The 17432-nt window shown below is 36.7% G+C and overlaps 1 protein-coding gene across 4 annotated transcripts in view; it reads right to left on the reverse strand.

Moving 5' to 3' along the window:
• Positions 1–1451: 1451 nt before the first annotated feature.
• PNISR (PNN interacting serine and arginine rich protein) overlaps positions 1452–17432 on the reverse strand; it is a 30288-nt gene continuing 14307 nt past the window's right edge. For 3 of the 4 annotated variants that reach the window (XM_075498415.1, XM_075498414.1, XM_075498416.1), the window contains exons 3-12: positions 17150–17335; positions 13890–14113; positions 12027–12213; positions 11573–11763; positions 10822–10959; positions 9681–9780; positions 8899–8952; positions 7438–7608; positions 3667–4768; positions 1452–3426 (exon numbers count right to left, since the gene is read on the reverse strand). In XM_075498415.1, coding sequence (XP_075354530.1) covers positions 3396–3426; positions 3667–4768; positions 7438–7608; positions 8899–8952; positions 9681–9780; positions 10822–10959; positions 11573–11763; positions 12027–12213; positions 13890–14113; positions 17150–17335 — 2384 coding nt within the window. In that variant the 3' untranslated portion in view covers positions 1452–3395. The remainder of the gene's footprint in view (positions 3427–3666; positions 4769–7437; positions 7609–8898; positions 8953–9680; positions 9781–10821; positions 10960–11572; positions 11764–12026; positions 12214–13889; positions 14114–17149; positions 17336–17432) is intronic. The other variant, XM_075498417.1, reaches the window with a different exon arrangement.

The following is a 17432-nucleotide window of genomic DNA, read 5'->3' on the forward strand; positions in this document are numbered from 1 at the left end:
AGGGAGCAGTGCGGAGCAAGGCAGGGGTAAGCCATGAAAGCAGCAGCCGGCAGTGCTCCCGTGCTTTCCAGGCAGGTGATGGCAGCGGCCGGGTTCCCTGCCCGGCGGTGCGGACGCTGGCATCCACAGGCGGGGGGCACGGCCTGCACAAAGCCGGGGCAGGAGCACCCTCCAGGCAGCAGGAGGTTTGGACTAGTACAACCACTGGTTTGACTCACTCTATCTAATGCTAGTCTGTTTTACTAACTGACCTTGCTCGGTGCTGCAACCCTCACTGCTTGAAATCTGCCCATTTACAGGTCTCCTGTAAATATAGTATAATTCATCTAGTAGTTTAAAGTTCGGATTTCTTTTTTTTTTTTAAAGCTAAACAAGGACTACTGAAAGATCTTAAAGAAGCTTGTCTCAGCAGCAATTAAATATATGGCAAACTTGCTTAGTGTGTATGTGCTCTGCTTCTCTACTCACCTGCTTTCCATCCAGCAAAGCTCATGGTGCAGTGGACTTATGAGTCACTAGTAACACCTCAGAGCTACTGAAGAAACAGAACTTGAAGAGATCCTTTATGCCAAGACACACGGTCTCCGTAAGACACAAAACTAAGCCTTCCTTCAAAGTGTGCTTCTCCATATTACTTATGCAAATTAATTTATTACTTTTCATTTATTTAGCAAAGCAAATGCAAAATCTGGAGAGAGCGAGCCAATCTTACATTGCCATTACCTTTATATTTGTGATTTTTAAAAATTTAGTAACAAGCAATTAAATACATGCACACTGGCAAGTATCTTACTTAACAGGATAAGCTGGTTTTAAACTAGAGGTAGCTATTCCATTTTCTAGTCAGGGCCTCAAGGACACAAATAACAGATTTTTTTTCCAAACCAGTCATTATGCCATATTTCAAAAAGTATGTAGTTGCTCAATCTTTAAAGTTAGAATATTTTACCCAATTACTCTTTTTTGGCCTATCCATGGCCACAGCCAGTTCCTGTTCTTAGATGGCATAACAGGTACCTTGGGGTACATATTCACATTGGTTTTGTTGTATTCATCCTCAAAACAATTTGCATGGAAACCATTTTTCACTTGATTCCACACCATCCCTTCCTTCTTAAAAAATTTTTTCAAGGGAATTGCCTCTGAAGGTCACGTTGCTGCACGATATTCAAAATTGTATGTCTTATTCTCCTGCAGTGCACTGAAATATTTTTGCAGTGTTTATTTCAAAATGTAAAAGAACAGAGCAACAACCCAATCTAGACTTTTCCAAAATGATACATTCCCTTTTTTTTTTACTAAAAATGGAGTTACTAAAACATGAAGAAGTCTAATGTATGTGAAGCTGATGTAGTACTGATGTATTTTTAATTACTGGTGTGCGGAGTATGCTGTTTAGTAAGATTTCCGAAGCAGTTAAATACAGAGATTGTATGCTCTTTTTATTGGCATACAGTCACTACCCATATAAGTGCATTTGTGTCAAAAAAATAATTTTCATATTTACAGGAAGTGACAGAATTCCAGTTGTTGGCAGAGTATATAAAGCTTTTCATACACAATCTTTTTTATTATTAGACAGAGAATATAAAATCTGAACTGAAAATCAAATTCAATGCATCATGGAAACTGTATTCCTCAATAGCTTTTCTTAAACTTAATTCTAGTTTCTCTCTTTCTCTCTCTCTCTCAAAAGACATCCTTCTAAGACATCTGAACTGTTATGCTACCTACTTTTCAAGAAATCCTCACTTTTACCAAGATCCAATAGCGTACTGAGGTTGGATCAATACATCATTATCCATACCAATGCAAGTAAAATTAGTGTGTTGCAAATTATGCCTTATTTTGCTAACAGATATGACCGCTTACTCTATGTAAAAGGACTTAATTGGGGGGGATGTTATTTATAACTGATTATTTATCTGTAACAGTGTTTTGATAAACATGCATGTATTCACCAGCCGTTAGCTTGCTTAATAAACGTATAGGTAAAATGTGATTCTTTGCACTGAAGCGTTTTACTTCTGCATCTAATTTATGAAAAAAATTACACTGGCAAAAATGCTGCATAGCTGAATTCTAATTTTAGTTAAATGGATTAATCTGTTCACGAAGACATGCTCTGCAAGTTGCCTGTACTAGTATTTTCTTTTCTTAGAAGATACAGCCATCAAAGAGATCTTACTTTGATGTTAAGCCTTTTATCTTTTTCACAATTGGTATCATACCAGACCTTCTAGGCACAGATCTCCAATCTTTTCCTGAATGAATGTTCTTCTGTAACAGTCACTGGCCTAGGGTGTGTAGTGTTGTGGGTTTTTTTTTTAAACTAGTATTATTTCACACTCTTGTTGCTAATAGCAATAGTTCATTTCCTGAAAGAGGAGGTAATCAGTGACCTCTTTCACCTTATGGTGATATTAAAAGCAAAAATGTAGTTACATTGCTGTCTAATCAATGTATTAGCTTTACAGGAATCACAATTCTCATAACACTAACAAAAATAACCAGCTTTAATGTTTACTACACACTTAATGCATGTGCCAAAATGTAAAGTTAACCTATGGTCAGTTTTCCAATGTGTACTGAGTGCCATTTTAAATGTATTCCATAAAAACATCTAAAATACTGAGTGTTGTTCCTGTAATATCCCTGAACATCCAGAAAATTCTCTCTGAAAACTGGGTGAGGAATATAGTTCCAGAGCTTAACACTGTCACACAAGATCAGTTAGTCGCACATATTCCTAATGGGGTCCAGTCTGTTTAAGTATAGCTTGTATTACAGTGACCCATATTTTACACGCACAGCATATATTACTTGCTAGTCCAAGTAAAAAGGTTATTAAAAATCTATTACACATATCTAAAGAAAAAAAAAAGATGTCTTTTCTTTGTTCTTCCACACACCCCCAATAGATTAATCTCATGTCCATGGATTACATATTTTGACAAGTGTTTTACGTTAAAATCTTTTTCAAGTACTTTAAAAATTTATTATACCAAAAAAAGCTGCCTTTTTCTTTTTTTTTTTTAAAAGTACTTTCTACAGTTTAACACAAAATTCAGGTGCAAGAATTTTAAACAAAAAATGAACTAAAGAGCTTTATTGACATCACAGTACATTCAATAGTAATTTTAAGAACATTACAGCTGAAAGAGAATGGCCTGGTTTATATTCTTAATAAGCACTACCGTTCTTGAAAAAATGTAATACAAAGAAATCCTATTAGGTATTTAATTCTGAGCAGCATTTGGAAAAAATACACCTATTTACAGATAAAAAAAGGATTCTGGTTTCACCTACATAGCCACAATGTGCCTCTATAATGAGACAAGCCTTTTATAACTCATGGAATTTTTAAACGTCATAGCACTGGTGCCATAAATTCCTCAGCGTTTACGACGAAGAGGAGTTGTTGATCTGAAAAATAAAGGAAAAGGGGGAAAAAGTTAATTGGAAAAAATAAAAGACCCCCAAACCCACACACACTTTAGGCTTAGTAATTAATACTTTTAAAAGATTTTCCAAAGTTACTTTGCCTAAGACAAAAAATTTAATAAATGCCATACTTCATTAAAAAAAAGTTCATATGCCGTACACATGAAGACGAATATCAAAAAATAAAAAAAAGTCAGACAAAATACTTAAAAAGTATACTACCTTGATCGTGACTTAGACTTGTGTTTGCGGCTTGCCTTCTTACCAGACCTTTGAGATTTCTCCATGGAGCATGACCGAATATGCTTCGATTTCTTAGCCTTCTTTTCTTTACTGCTTCCTGGTGACTCAGAACTACTCCTTGCACTAGATTCGGAGCCTGACCGTTTTTTGCTATCTTTGGTAGAAATTTTTTTGCTTTCTTGTCTGGAATCCTGTCTTATTATTTTCACACATATTGAATCACTGCGAGAGAAAGTTCTTTCGCTGTCTCTTTTTCTCTTTAATCTACTGTCGTCATGATTGCCAGCTTTACTTTCTTTTTCCTCTTTTTTGGGCTTATCTTTTCTTTTTTCCTGATCTCTCTCCCTTTCTCTGTTCTTTTTTCTGTCTTTATCTACACCTCCACCCTGCTCCTTCTTCCTTTCTTGATCTTTACCCTCACTTTTATGTTTGTGCCTACTTCCAGTAGGGCTTCTACGCTGGTCTTCAGTTTTACGTCTATCCCTGCTTCTGCTGCGGCTCGCACGGTTAGCTCGCCTGTCCCTTGAACGGCTACTACTTCTACGTCTATCCCAGCTCCTCTCTCTCGAAGGACTCCGATTTCTTCGCCTCTCCCCTCTTTCAGCACTGCGATTTCTACTAGATCTTCTCCTTTCCCTTATTTTCTCCCTGCTCCTACTCCTCTCTCTCCTATTTCTGTGGGAGTAACTCCGGCTTCTACTGCGCCTAACTTTATGTGAAGGCGTCCTACTGCGACTGTGTCTCTTCTTCCTTTTAGGAGAGGAAGAACGTGAAGAGCTGCGACTACTACCTGAGCTGGTGCTATAGGATGAACTAGATACAGTGCTGCTACTGCTACTGCTTCTGCTATTGCTGCTAGTGCTACCACTGCTAGAGCTTCTTGATCCACTCCTTCCTGTCCTCTCTTTACCCTCTTTTTTGAGTTCTATATCAGGTGCAATTGCATTTGGAGATCTTTTCTTTTCATGAACCATATCTGCTTCAAGTTCTTTTGCCTCCTGTGATGCTGAGTTACTGTTTTGTTCTTTGTTGATAAATTCATTCATCTCTTTTGAAACTTTTTCACTTTGTAGCTTTTCTTCTGAAAAAAAGTATACAAAAGAAAAATGCAATTAATTTGGAGTAATACGTCAATAATTTCCATACTGTTACTTTTGGCAAAACCAAATTTCCAAGCACCTTTCATAATACTTATAATTAATACACTGTCTGCCACCATACCAACTACCTACCAAACAACTTGTTATTTTCTTTTTTCACAATTCTAGAAAAGTTGTTCTCCTGGTTTAAAAGCAATAGTGTACAACTCAGACACTTTTAGAAGTCCTTGATGTTATTTCATGTTTCAGTGGTTTTAAGACAAAGTTCTCAAACAAATATCCTGGAGCACCAGAACTCCTGAATTAATCTACACACACATACTTTTTCCTCCTGCAACCTTTTGACACACCTGAGTCTCCCCTTCTCCTTCCTACAGCCCTCCTCTAGTGGTACCTACGCTTCCTGCCTTCACTCCAGCCCCGTTCATCTGGGTTTGAATAATCACTGGCCGGTCTGAAGAAGTTGTATTTCCCACACAGTGCACAGGTGGCCTCTCAACCTCAGAACAACGTTGGCTCTACCTGTATGTTTTGTAGGCCTCACTACCCAAAAAAGTGTTAGAGGAGTACCTTCCACTATAGTGATGCAGGTTTGTTTTTTGAAGAAAATACCGGGTTTGTGGCATTTTCCAAGGATAACTTAGATTAGTCCTAAATGCTACCTAGTACAAGCAATTTACATTTTTCCTTGTTTTTAACAGGTTTTATAGCCAATGAATTCCAAGGGAGGGAGCAATAGCATAAAAAGGAGACATTTAAATAATTCTTTGCTTAAGACTCAGCTCAAAAGTTAAGACCACGGCATTTAATACAGTCAGATGGTGAAGTTCTTGCAAAATAAAAAGTTAGTCAGTTGAGATTATATGTAAGCTTGGTAGTCAGCAAACACTATAAGCATGGTAAGATAGATGACAACAAAAGAATTAAAAATACACTTCTTGAAAGTAATATATTGAGTATCAGGTCAAGATTTTCATATAGCAAAGTGAAGAAATTCAGACCCTCAGAGCATTTTCCAGAGGTTTCCAACTTTTTTAAAGTTTAACTTATTTCTATTCAACCTAGGATCCTTTGCATCACTGGCCAAGTTTATCTCCCCTTCCCATTTTAAATTGAACCCAGAAAAAAATAACTGACATAACAACGTTTTTCGCCAAAAAATGGCCTTCTGATGTGGACCATCGGTTCCTGAATTAACTTAGGGAATAAAACTGCATCCAGAAACCCAGAGTGATCCAAATGGCAACTGATGGTCAAATCTAACCCAGAAAACAATTCCGTCTGGTCTCCGAGTTATTAGGTAATACAGGCAGAAGCCAGTGTATGTTAGAAGATGCTGTATTGTATATTAGAAATCTTCTGTCTTTCCTAAATGCCACTACAAATGAGACCCTGCGTTTAGTATTCTTCAGTATTTTGGATGTATAGAATCAGCTTCTTTACTCTAGATTTATATTTCCATAAATAGCCCCACGGAGATGTCCCCAGGCTGACATCTGGCTTCCTGCACTAGGAAGACAGAGGTCATAGGCCACCACTCAGTCATTCTCCACACGGCTGTCTTTTTATGCATAAATCTTAAAACACCCAGAAAGACACAGGAATATTAAGGAAACCAAAAGTTTAGCTAGTTCAGCCTTTTATTAAGGGATCCATATGTCTTATTTCTAGGCCTTTAAAATAAAAAGGAGGAAATAATCCATCTTAAAATAAGAAAAAAGTATGCTGTCGTAATTAATAGCACTTTTTTTCTCCTGCAGCTTATGAACTTACATCATGACTTCTTACCATTGTATTCATCTGTTGATCTAGACTGCTCTTCAGCAGTGCAAGGTGACTGTGATACCCTTTTGACCTACATTATTGGTACAAAAGGACAAACCTTACCTTGTATGGAGAAGCAGAAGTAAATCACAGATGTATTTTTATTTTTTTATAAATCAAGCCTGCCACCTTCTCAGAGGCTAAGTGTGAACTGACTGGGTTCAATAATCTTTCCCCGGTATTAGGTATAAAAATCCATTTATGAAGATACAGCATATGGAAACAAACTTCAACTACGACTGAGAACAGCGAGTTCAAAGAAACTGCAGCCTCGCACTGCATGTTCTGAAAGGCGCACCGCTCAAGGTTATGTAACAGAAAAGCAAGTTTTTCAGATGACATGACATGTGCTTCATATGCTTAAGAGTACACAACTTTAAGGAATCAAGTTTACGTAAACTGCAGTCTGGTGCAGAAAGGTGAAATTTATCCCCCAGTTGCAACTGAGATACTAATAATTTTTAAAATACACATTATACACACAGATGCATTTTTATACAGCAATACTATTATTTATATAGTACAATATCTATAGCGTATAGATATATATGCACCATGTCTGCTCTTTTAACACTGAAGTAGAATGGTTTATGGAAAACACTACATGGATTTTTTTTCCTTATTAGAAAGAAAAGAAGCAAATCCCATTTTGATCAAGTAGGTCAAACATCTTTTTTTGTTAAAACTTTTTAACTGAAGAACATTATTTCCAAATTTGGCTTCATATTTTTTGGCTTAAAATGCGTTTTTTCTCCCACCAGTTTGCATATACTAAGTAGTAAACTCCATATAGAGCAGCATAGTAAGAAGACATTATATGATTTACCTTCTAGCTGTTTTTCTAGTAGTAGTTGCTGTTCTCTCTCTTTTCTCCAAAAGGCTTCCTGTTTTTGCCTGATTCTGTGTCGTAATTCCTCATCATCAGTATCAGATGATTCAGAGCCTCTGTCACTCCTCTCATCTTCACTGTCTCCTGATCCATAACCACCCAGTCCACCTGCGTGCATAAAGTCCAGTCTATCACGAGGAAAGATTAAGCTTTGTTCTTAATATTTCTGTGGGGCAAAGAGGAGAGTAACATTGCCCTTCCTTCACTTCCTCTTCTCTGAAGAAGTCACTTTATTCTGGTAAGTGCCAATGTTCTTTGACTGGTGGGATCAAGGCCCCCATATCTGCATTGATGCTCACTGTCTGGTTCTACTCCTTCTGGAACAGCTCGTCTATTTTCAGCAAGCAACCACTGTGATCACGGTACTTCTTCCATTGTATGGAAGGGCAAAAAGCTCCCTGCGGAGATCGTAACAGTGCCTGCCTCTGTATCAGCAACCGGACAGAAAATGCCTGGGACCTTTCCCAGAAGACATCTCTGAAATTACTTCAGCCGCCTCCATAGTCCAAGGCTACAGAAATTCTGAATGCCATATCAATTTTTCTATATTGATTTAGAAAACACTGCACTTTGACAGGTACGGAGATGGAACAAAAATGGACTTTCTTCTCCCCTAGAGATATTAATAACTACTGGACTGATAAGAAAGATAAAGTCAATTTAAACATCTGACATGGAGATATTTTACTTTCTTTCAGTCTGAGGTTCTTATGATCTTTATTGAGTTAGCTTTAAAACATGTGAATACTTGTGATGATAACATTCAATCTAATTCATTGGAATTCCACATAATGAACACATAACTGATCACTGACACTGCTGTAGTATGTTTCAGATGATAAAAAGCACGTTGGGAAAGATCTTTTGCTGTTGTGTCTCAAGCTGGAATTTCAATCTCTTTTTCCTGTGTTGTTTCTGGTAATATATGATATGGGAGCCTCTGTGCTTATGTAGCTTTTCAATAAAATAATAATTCCAAAGATTATAATATTTTTATTTATAGACTTCCACATTACTCTATCAACTTCCCTTCTTGTTTGGATGGATGAAAATAGGAGAAAAATATAAAACAGTATTCTCTGAAGACTGCAGCGTGCTTCTGAAACAATCATACTTTGAAAAGTAAGTTTAGCTAAAGTTTTTATGTATTTTAAAAATTAGGGCAAGATTCTCATACACTAACTCACACTGACTAGTCCTTTACTCCAAAAACCATCCCACTTATATCAGTAGGATCACCTGTGGAACAAACAAAGGTGCTGATAATGATAAAGTTATCGGAAAGTGACCCATACTCCTGGGCAATTAAAATCTAGTTTCAAAATGCAATTTCTAGAAACGCAAGGCAAGAGTGAAACTCCCCCTTTAAGCCCTCTCAAAAATAAGGAACATACTTACCGAGTCCAGTGAGGGAAGCCAGTGCACTGGACTGTGCCAGCTGTTTTGCAGGAGCTTTGTATCACATCAACAACAGGAACAACATGTTAACACAAATAGCCACGATTTCATAGTCATGAGTCTATGGTATTGTTAAATCTACTACTATTGCTGTTCTTTGGAGGGAGAGAAGAAACATTAAAAACGCATCATCCATTTAAAACCAATTCTAGCTTTTCTGACCACGAAGATTTAGAATTTAACTGCAAATTAATAGTGAACAGAAAAAAACAAATATATACTCATAAATCACTTCCCAAGTTACAGCATCTGCACATAATTTTCAAGTTTCAGTAGTTACATATTTAGATTAACTCAGTTACGTTAAAAAAATCTGTTATGTAAGTACAATACATGTTAATAGTGAAAGCAAATGAATTACTACTTGAGGACTCAAAAGTTCATCTCTTTTCACTTCTGAACAGCTAAGAACTTGAGGTAAAGATGATAGCATTAAGAAACAGCTACAACTCAAGAGCCACTGACACATAGGTACCATTTTAACTAAATAAATGAATTGTATGAAAGAAATGGAATAACTGAAGTAACTCACAATACACTGCACAGGACAACAGTACATGGTTACTGGATTTGAACTCTACCAAGTTGGATGCATTATACTGGAATTGTTCTTGGGGGATAACTATGGAGGTTAAATGTTCTAGAGACATGCAAATATAGAATATTCATAGAAGAAACTAAAAAAAAAAAAAAAGAAAAAGAAAAAAAAAGAACTGGCATACCTTTAGTTGCTTTACGGTGAACATCTTTGGCCACATAATAAATTTCTTCATTCGTGACATCTAAGAGAATCTCTGTCAGCAGCATTTTTGTCAGCATCATCTGAAGAAAATTGTATATACAATTAAAGGCTAAAACCTCTTGAATAAGTGCTTCATTCAAATTATAATCCATAGAGCTTCACTGGTTCTGACGGCTATGAAAATACTCTCCTGCACGTTTTATTTAATGATTTCTTTCAACAGACATGACTTAAAAACGTAAGTCTGAAACTGTTTAAATTTGACCTGATTCCAAAACTTTCAGAACAGTTTGTATTTTGACTGCAAACTGTATCCACATCTTACACAGCTATCCAAGGCACTGATTCCTAATGTCAAAGATGATACAACAAATGAATATGTACATCAGAAATGTAGTTAAACTGATCCCATTTATTCTTTTAAAAAGTAAAGAGCACATTTCTGTCTGGTATGCTGCCTCACTGACCCCAATCCTGCAAAAATCATCAGAGGTTACTTATATAGGATTTATTATTACATATTCACTACAAAAATTGAAATGTTGGTAGCTAGTTCTCCAAGCTGCTCAGTCTGGCCACGTGCTTTACAAAAATACATTCATCAAACTTTTTAGAATTCAGGGCCTTCATTAACAAGGTTTCAGTTGTACAATTAGCATACAACTATGATTTCGAAGAACAGAGTTTCTGCAGACACAGTGAAATTGTTGCTGGTCTAGGACTTAGGTTTCTAGCACTTCCTTGCAAGAATACATTTCTTAAATTCCCTTTCACAGGAACTGAGGTTGAAGCATAGATTTCAGGAGAGTGCATTTGATCATTAAAAGTTTTCAGGAATGTGACAAGTTAAGCCAAACCACAGAATTAGTAACGATCAAGGTAAAGATTACGGTCATTACATTCTTTCACTATTGTACTAAATCTGAGTTATATAACCTATATCCTTGTCTATATTAGAAAGACAGCATTATAAAGAGACATGCAAATATAATCCTTCTTTACTGTATGATATGTGCTATACCTCTATTGACAGTATCAGGCAGCGAAAAAGTTTTTTACTTCGCTATGCCCAAAAAATATGAGCAAACAGACAGAAATAGTGAGAACTACATTATTAATACCATTTGATACTCCTTTTCTTCTTCTGTCATTTCTGGTTCACTTTGCTCCTCTTGAGGAGCCGGGGATGGACTCCTGCTGATTTTCCCAACGCTTACAGCTTCTGTGTTTTCAGCTTCTTCATCTTCCTCATCACTGTCCTACAAGAACAGCATCATACATTTCAGGAAAAACTTAGATGTAAATCTCATTAGTTTCTATTTATGATAGTCAACTTGATTTACTTTGTACTGAAATGTGTATTACAGTTATCGTAAAACTCTCTTTCTTTTCTCCCCTCCTAATAAACATGCCGGTACCTCTCTACCCACACAACATAAGTAAATACATAGTTGTCAGTTCACTGCCATACTCAGAACTGCAAACAAATGAGGTAACTGCTAAAGTGAAGGCAACACAAGGCTTCCTAAATGTGCTCAATTTAGCAAATACAGGTATCTGAATTTGTTCAACTAGTTATTTAGAATTCAAACCTTCAAAGACCATGTACGTTCCCAAAATACAGAAAAGAAAAAAGCCCAATTTCAATGTTGTTTCTTTACTACTACAGATCAAATAATATACTTTTACCTCTCAGACATTAACAACTTCAAAACACCAAGTAAATACCAACAAAGCAGCAGCTTAACTTTACTTTAAGCAACAGAAACAAAGAGATAACCAGGAATATACAGTCTCTCTTTTGAAGAGACCAAAAAGTTGATACCTTTCAGGACATACAAACCTGAGCAAAAAGCAAACCCTTCTACTTACAAATTTACTCTTCTGAGGTAACCGTGGGCCATCCCCTTCTTCAGCCTCCTCACTTTCCTTTTTTTCTTTTTTAGACATCTGTGAACGTTGCTGCTCCATCCTCTCTTTTTCCAATTTTTTCTGTTTTTCTCGTTCCATCTTTTCCAGGCCCTCACGAATCCAGGCAGGCAGAGTTCTACGCTTCACAGCATCTACATAAGCAAGGTTTACAGTTTTGTAAGACAGAAAAAAACCTTCCCCCCCCCCCAAAAGAAAAAAACCGCCAAGAACAAAGCAGCAAACCCTCCACCCCGATCCAAACAAGCCACACATCTGATTGTGGGGAAAAAACCATTTGCAATAGCTTTTTTGTTCCCTTCTTTTTTACTTTATATATATAAAAGTCTTCAAATTTTGCAATTCTTTTCAAAACACAGCTTTTATGTTTTTTCATTAAGGAGTGGTTAACATGTACCAATCTGTGGAGGCTCCTGCTTCACAGGCATCGCAATAGGTGAACGCTGTCGGTCTCTGAATGAGGGTCTTTCCCTTCGATTTTGAGGAGGTGCAGGAGGTGCTGGTGGACCTGGCGGCCCTGGTGGTCCTGGCTGCCAGTAAGGTGGATGAAATCCACCTTGAGGTGGACCAAAAGCAGCCCCATGCTGAAAGAGTAATGCAGTTTATTTTTCTTCACATGTAACACTAAATACAGCATGTGCGCAAGTCGGTCTACAGAAATCCATGCAAGTAGGAATCCACGATTTCTAGGCTACTGAGATATCTCAATCTCTTTTTCTGTAGTCCCCAAGAAACAAGTTTTCCTTAAATATTTAATGAGTAAACTTAGATTTAAGCAGGGATACTAACGAAGCTGAAAGGGCTTCAACCAATCTCCTTTCATATTGTGCTAAACATTAAGCCCTATAATCACCATCTATCTCCAGCAGTTCCTTGCCAGCTTATCATCAGAGCATGCAGTTAAATGAAGAGTATACAAAATGAAGGTTTAAAAGTCTAGCTATGTTAGCAGTCTTTCCTTGTAACTACAACATGAGGACAAAAATGAAAAGTTCAAGCTTTTATTACAAAATAATTTTGCACTGTGCACTTTCCAGTAATCATTCACGGATGTTATTAGTATGGCTGATTAAAATATTAAATGCATAAATATGCGAGTTTATTACAGACCCTGGGTTCTGAGCAAGCTGTACACAATCCAAAAGTCACAAGTCTTGAGGCATACATGAGGGGTTTTTTGTTTTAATATTTGCTGCCCAGAAATGCCTAATGAAACTATTTAAGAGGAGAGTGTTTAGGAAGAAAGTTATAGCATCAAATATTTTTTAATAATATTGACTATCTATTTAAGTCACTAGTGGTAGAAGCACTCTTCCACTACAACTTCAGGCCAAGCATCCCTCTGTTATTCACTGCAAAACAAGTATTCTGTAGTACTTGGAGAAATTAATTTTAAGAGTTGGTCCCACAATAGTAAACAAAGGAAATTACAATAAACTAATGTATTTGAAAATACTGGTTCACTTCCTAACAATATTGCTGAACAAGATAATTTAATAATAGAGAAAAGTAGGCCAGAAGACAGAAACACATTTCTGCCCATCTTCCCTTGGGTTTGTTTATGAACAGGAGGTAGGTGTTTTAACAGGTACAGTTTGTCATTTATATCAAGAGTTTTAAAAGAAAAGTACTGAAAATAGGGGAAAGATCCAAAACTTCTTTGTGTTTAAAGATTTGTGCAATGCCCCCTGCTATTATTAGTGCTAAAACCACCTACAGATTGATTATGCTATGCAACTTATATGCCAGAATGAAGAAAAAATTGGATGTGGATTTTTTAGAAATACCATTGTTTATTCAAAGAATCACAGTAGATAGATAGGGAAAAGATCAATGGATCATCCAGTCTATCTCCCTGCAAATACAGGACTGTTCCCTATGGTACATTATCTAGTGTATTTAAGTATATATTTCTGAACTTTTTTCCTCCTCCTTTTTTTTTTTTTTTTAAACACAAAACTACATAATGTTAATTTATATACTGGAACACAGTGATTCATTTTAATATTGCAGACAACAGCCATTTCTCATTACTAGTATAGAAAAAAAAAAAAAAAACACCTTTGGCCTCAGAACAGAACTGAAAACTCTAAAGTCTCTTCTGTAAAGTATTTGGTAAAAATGTATCTTAGCAGATAACAGATTCTGTAGATGTTTGTAGAACTGAAGAATGAAAGTCGCCGCTAGATGATATTAGAGGAACACATCCACGGAAGGGACTCTGCGCGTCTACAATATTAAAGCAACAAATATGTTTCACCTGATAGTCAAACTGGTTCACTGGCCCCATTGCAAAGTTATCGGGAGGTCCCCCAAAGTTGTGATTGTTCTGGTTAAATACATGTCTGTTGTCAGGAGCAAATTCCCCACTGTCCTGACTGTTGCTGTCTTCAGATGGAGGAACAATTTCCATTTGACCTGGGGTTGGAGTCATCCACTGTTGATCTGGAGGTGGGTGAGGGGGTTGGTGAGGCATTCCCCATTCTGTTTAGGATTTAGAATACAATTCAATACCAAGTTAGTATGATTTATATGAGTCACCAATCACTCAGTGTTCTTGTATTTATCACAAGGTTCCTCAAAGCAATGCAGATGATAAAGTTACAAAGAATCATCAATCTACAGACTGTATTATACCGTCTCAATAATTTCATCAACTAAATGAAGGAAATAGAAATAGCTGTAGCTGAACTAAAACATGGGGAGGGGGGCAGAACTGGATGGACACAGAGATGCTGTAAATTTGTTTTTATAAATTTCCAGTGATATTGAGTCCACCATAGCACTTAGAAATTGTGTAAACTGTTAAAGACCTGCTCGTACCTCTCTATCTCGAAGTTGTTTCAGCTTTCAAAGTAATGAGCTATTTTATTCCTTTGCATAATAGACTTAAAAGACCTATTATGGAAAGCAAATGGTTTTGTGAGCAGCAGAACCACTGAAACGTACTTTCCAAAGCGTTGTGTCTTGATAATGGATGATTCCCTGGATTCTCCAATATCTAGCAGAGGTCCCAGCATAAGCTACAGTCATAAGCTCTCAAACATAAGTTACAATTGGCTAACAGAGTGAAAAGGGTTTAAGGAATGAATTAATAGCTCATGTGGCCATAAGCTTTGTCTTCTTAGGAAGTCAGTCTAAAAATTATGTCTGCTATACAGATTTACAGACCACGACGGAACTACCTTGTAACTTTCACCAGTAACAGAATAAATATCTAGCCTCTCAAGTTAACTCCTACCTTCCATCCAGTCCTTTAATAATTCTTTCCATTTGTCTAATTTTTACTGTCCTTCCCATCTGCATCATAACTGGATCCTTTACTGTAGTAACTAAAAAGGGTTAACATAGTTTTTCTACTTGGTTGTTCTTTTTTTTTGTTTGTTCAAGGATTATATCACTCCTTTCACTCTCACTGTCACCCTGGTAGGTCATGTTTAGCTGATGTAATCAAATCTCTTTCCAGAGTCAATACTCATAAAGTATTCTAAGGGACAGAATCCTTTATCCTTTAAGCACAGCTTACAAGAGTTACTGTTCATAAATGTATGTGTTAACATTTGACACGATTTAAATGCCCAGTTTACTTCAAGTCAACTGACTTGAAAGCTTGCAAGTCGCACACAACAGATGCTGTTTTCACTTGTGAAACATGAATCCCTTCAAAATTATTTGTCTGCTAGTTATGCAGTTGGTTTTCAGATTGCCATTTTGCTTTTTTATTAGTAGCACATAAAGGACTTCTGGATCCAAAAAGAAACTTGGAAGGATATGGAGAAAGATGAGGCTTTGTAGAAACAGAGTAAATACATGAAGAGAACTTTGGCTAGCCATGCATGCTGTGATATAGTTTGTCTGCTGTGACTACTTTTACACATTAAGAATGACATTGCCTAAACTAAGGGAAGCCGAGTCGTATCTGCATCAGCACAGTCTTTATCAGTGTCCCAAAAAACTGGGAAAACAACGTATTCTTTGAATGATCTACCCAACGATAACAAAATGCATTGGCACGTTGTTTCCCGTTAACAAAAGGTGTCACGTTATTCTCACTCCTAGATCTAAGATGCTTTCCTGTTCTGCATTTTCTGGGTGAGCTTGGGCGCCACACATTTATAATTATCAGTGAAATGTCTTCCTCACTTTTACCATTCTGTGACTATTTGCAAAAACTACCACTTAAGATATTATTCTCTTTCACCTCACAGATGAAAAAGCGTAGGAGGAAGAACTCACCACCACAGGATCACATGAAAAACAAAGTTGTCCAATAATGACACGATATTTCTGTGAAAACCTCTACTTACTACACAGAAATACAACTAGAATACACTCTATGTACTGCCACATAGTAAAGTTAAAATTCTTACATGTAGCTACAATAACTTATAGCCCAGGGCAGGTAGGTGAAACTTAAGTGAAGCCTGATGGCTACCTCCCTTTTGTTATGCACATGTAAGAACTGCCAGTGAAATTTTAAGCCTACTTTTATTAAACATTGCACTTAAATTTGAATAGTCACAGTGAAAACTGGAGGTGTTATTCTCTCAATCATTAACAGAATTGAGCATGAAGTGCTGTTTTCACCAAGACAACAGAAGGCATGCATGCAAGCTTACTAACCTTGCTCACACATTTCAAATTGCATTATAGTGTGGTGACATAACAAACCTTTCAGAAAACAACCTCAGAAAAATTCTTAGCAAGAAATACCCAATCTCTACCCCATGCTTATTGCCAGTGTTATTTTTATGAAGTTTTAAAAAGAAAATGAATTTTTGGCCAAAACTGAAGTTTTGAGGAAGTTATAAAGAACTGAAAATAATCAATCCTAACAGAAGCGTTCAACCAACTTTAACTTACAATAACCGAAAAATTACGCAGATGACAATCAGATACGTAAGTCAAAAAGGGCAAATACTAAATACATGAAACATGTAATAAAAACATATTTTACACACAGAATTTTGCTCATCTCCTTTTTCTAGATTTTACGACACTTAAAGCCAGCATCTGCCAGTTATATTGTGAACTCATTCTACATGTCAAGATCATGCCAGAAGCAGGTATTACACTACCGGAGAGGGCAAGAGATGCCCTTTAATTCTGAGGCATCCTGTTGCCTTCAGTGCTGCTGTTCCTAGTGCAGTGGGATAAGCAACAAAACACATAAGATGTAAGAATAAGATCCAGGGAAATAAATATATAACTGCAATTCACACTTTATCTTTCTACAACATTCAGGGACAGAACAAATCTTTTGCATATGTATATTATAAAACCGATTTATTTATTCTATATAGAGATTACTGAGTTGTGTTATCAGACCTTTGTGTCTGTACTGTTACCCATTTTGTGGAACACCTGACTGGAAAGTAGCAGCTGTGATACTCAGTTGATGCTACTGGTAGTTTTGAATCTTGAAACCTGAGAGACAGGGCATATTCACACAAAAAAATGTCTGACAAAAATAAAGTGTCGTTACATGAAAAAAAGGAATGAATGAGAAGGAAAACAAACCTGGCTGCCACATTCTGTTGAAGTTGGGATCCCCCTGAAAATTATTATGGTTGTTTGGACCAGACTCTATTCCTGAAATATCCTGTCCGTTTGGCATCATTCCTTGTTGTTCCACTACACTCTGTTGCCCTGAGGCTTCTCGCTGAGCAATCCATGCTTGAGCTAATGCAGCCCAGTCAATCTGGCCTAAAATAAACAGAGGAAATTTAAAAGGTTAGTATTCACATGTCCGAAGTTTAACACTGTTTCTCAATTACATGTCTCATTGCTCAAGAGAAATGGG

Source organism: Mycteria americana, chromosome 3 (assembly GCF_035582795.1).
Source record: "Mycteria americana isolate JAX WOST 10 ecotype Jacksonville Zoo and Gardens chromosome 3, USCA_MyAme_1.0, whole genome shotgun sequence".
Taxonomy (NCBI): domain Eukaryota; kingdom Metazoa; phylum Chordata; class Aves; order Ciconiiformes; family Ciconiidae; genus Mycteria; species Mycteria americana.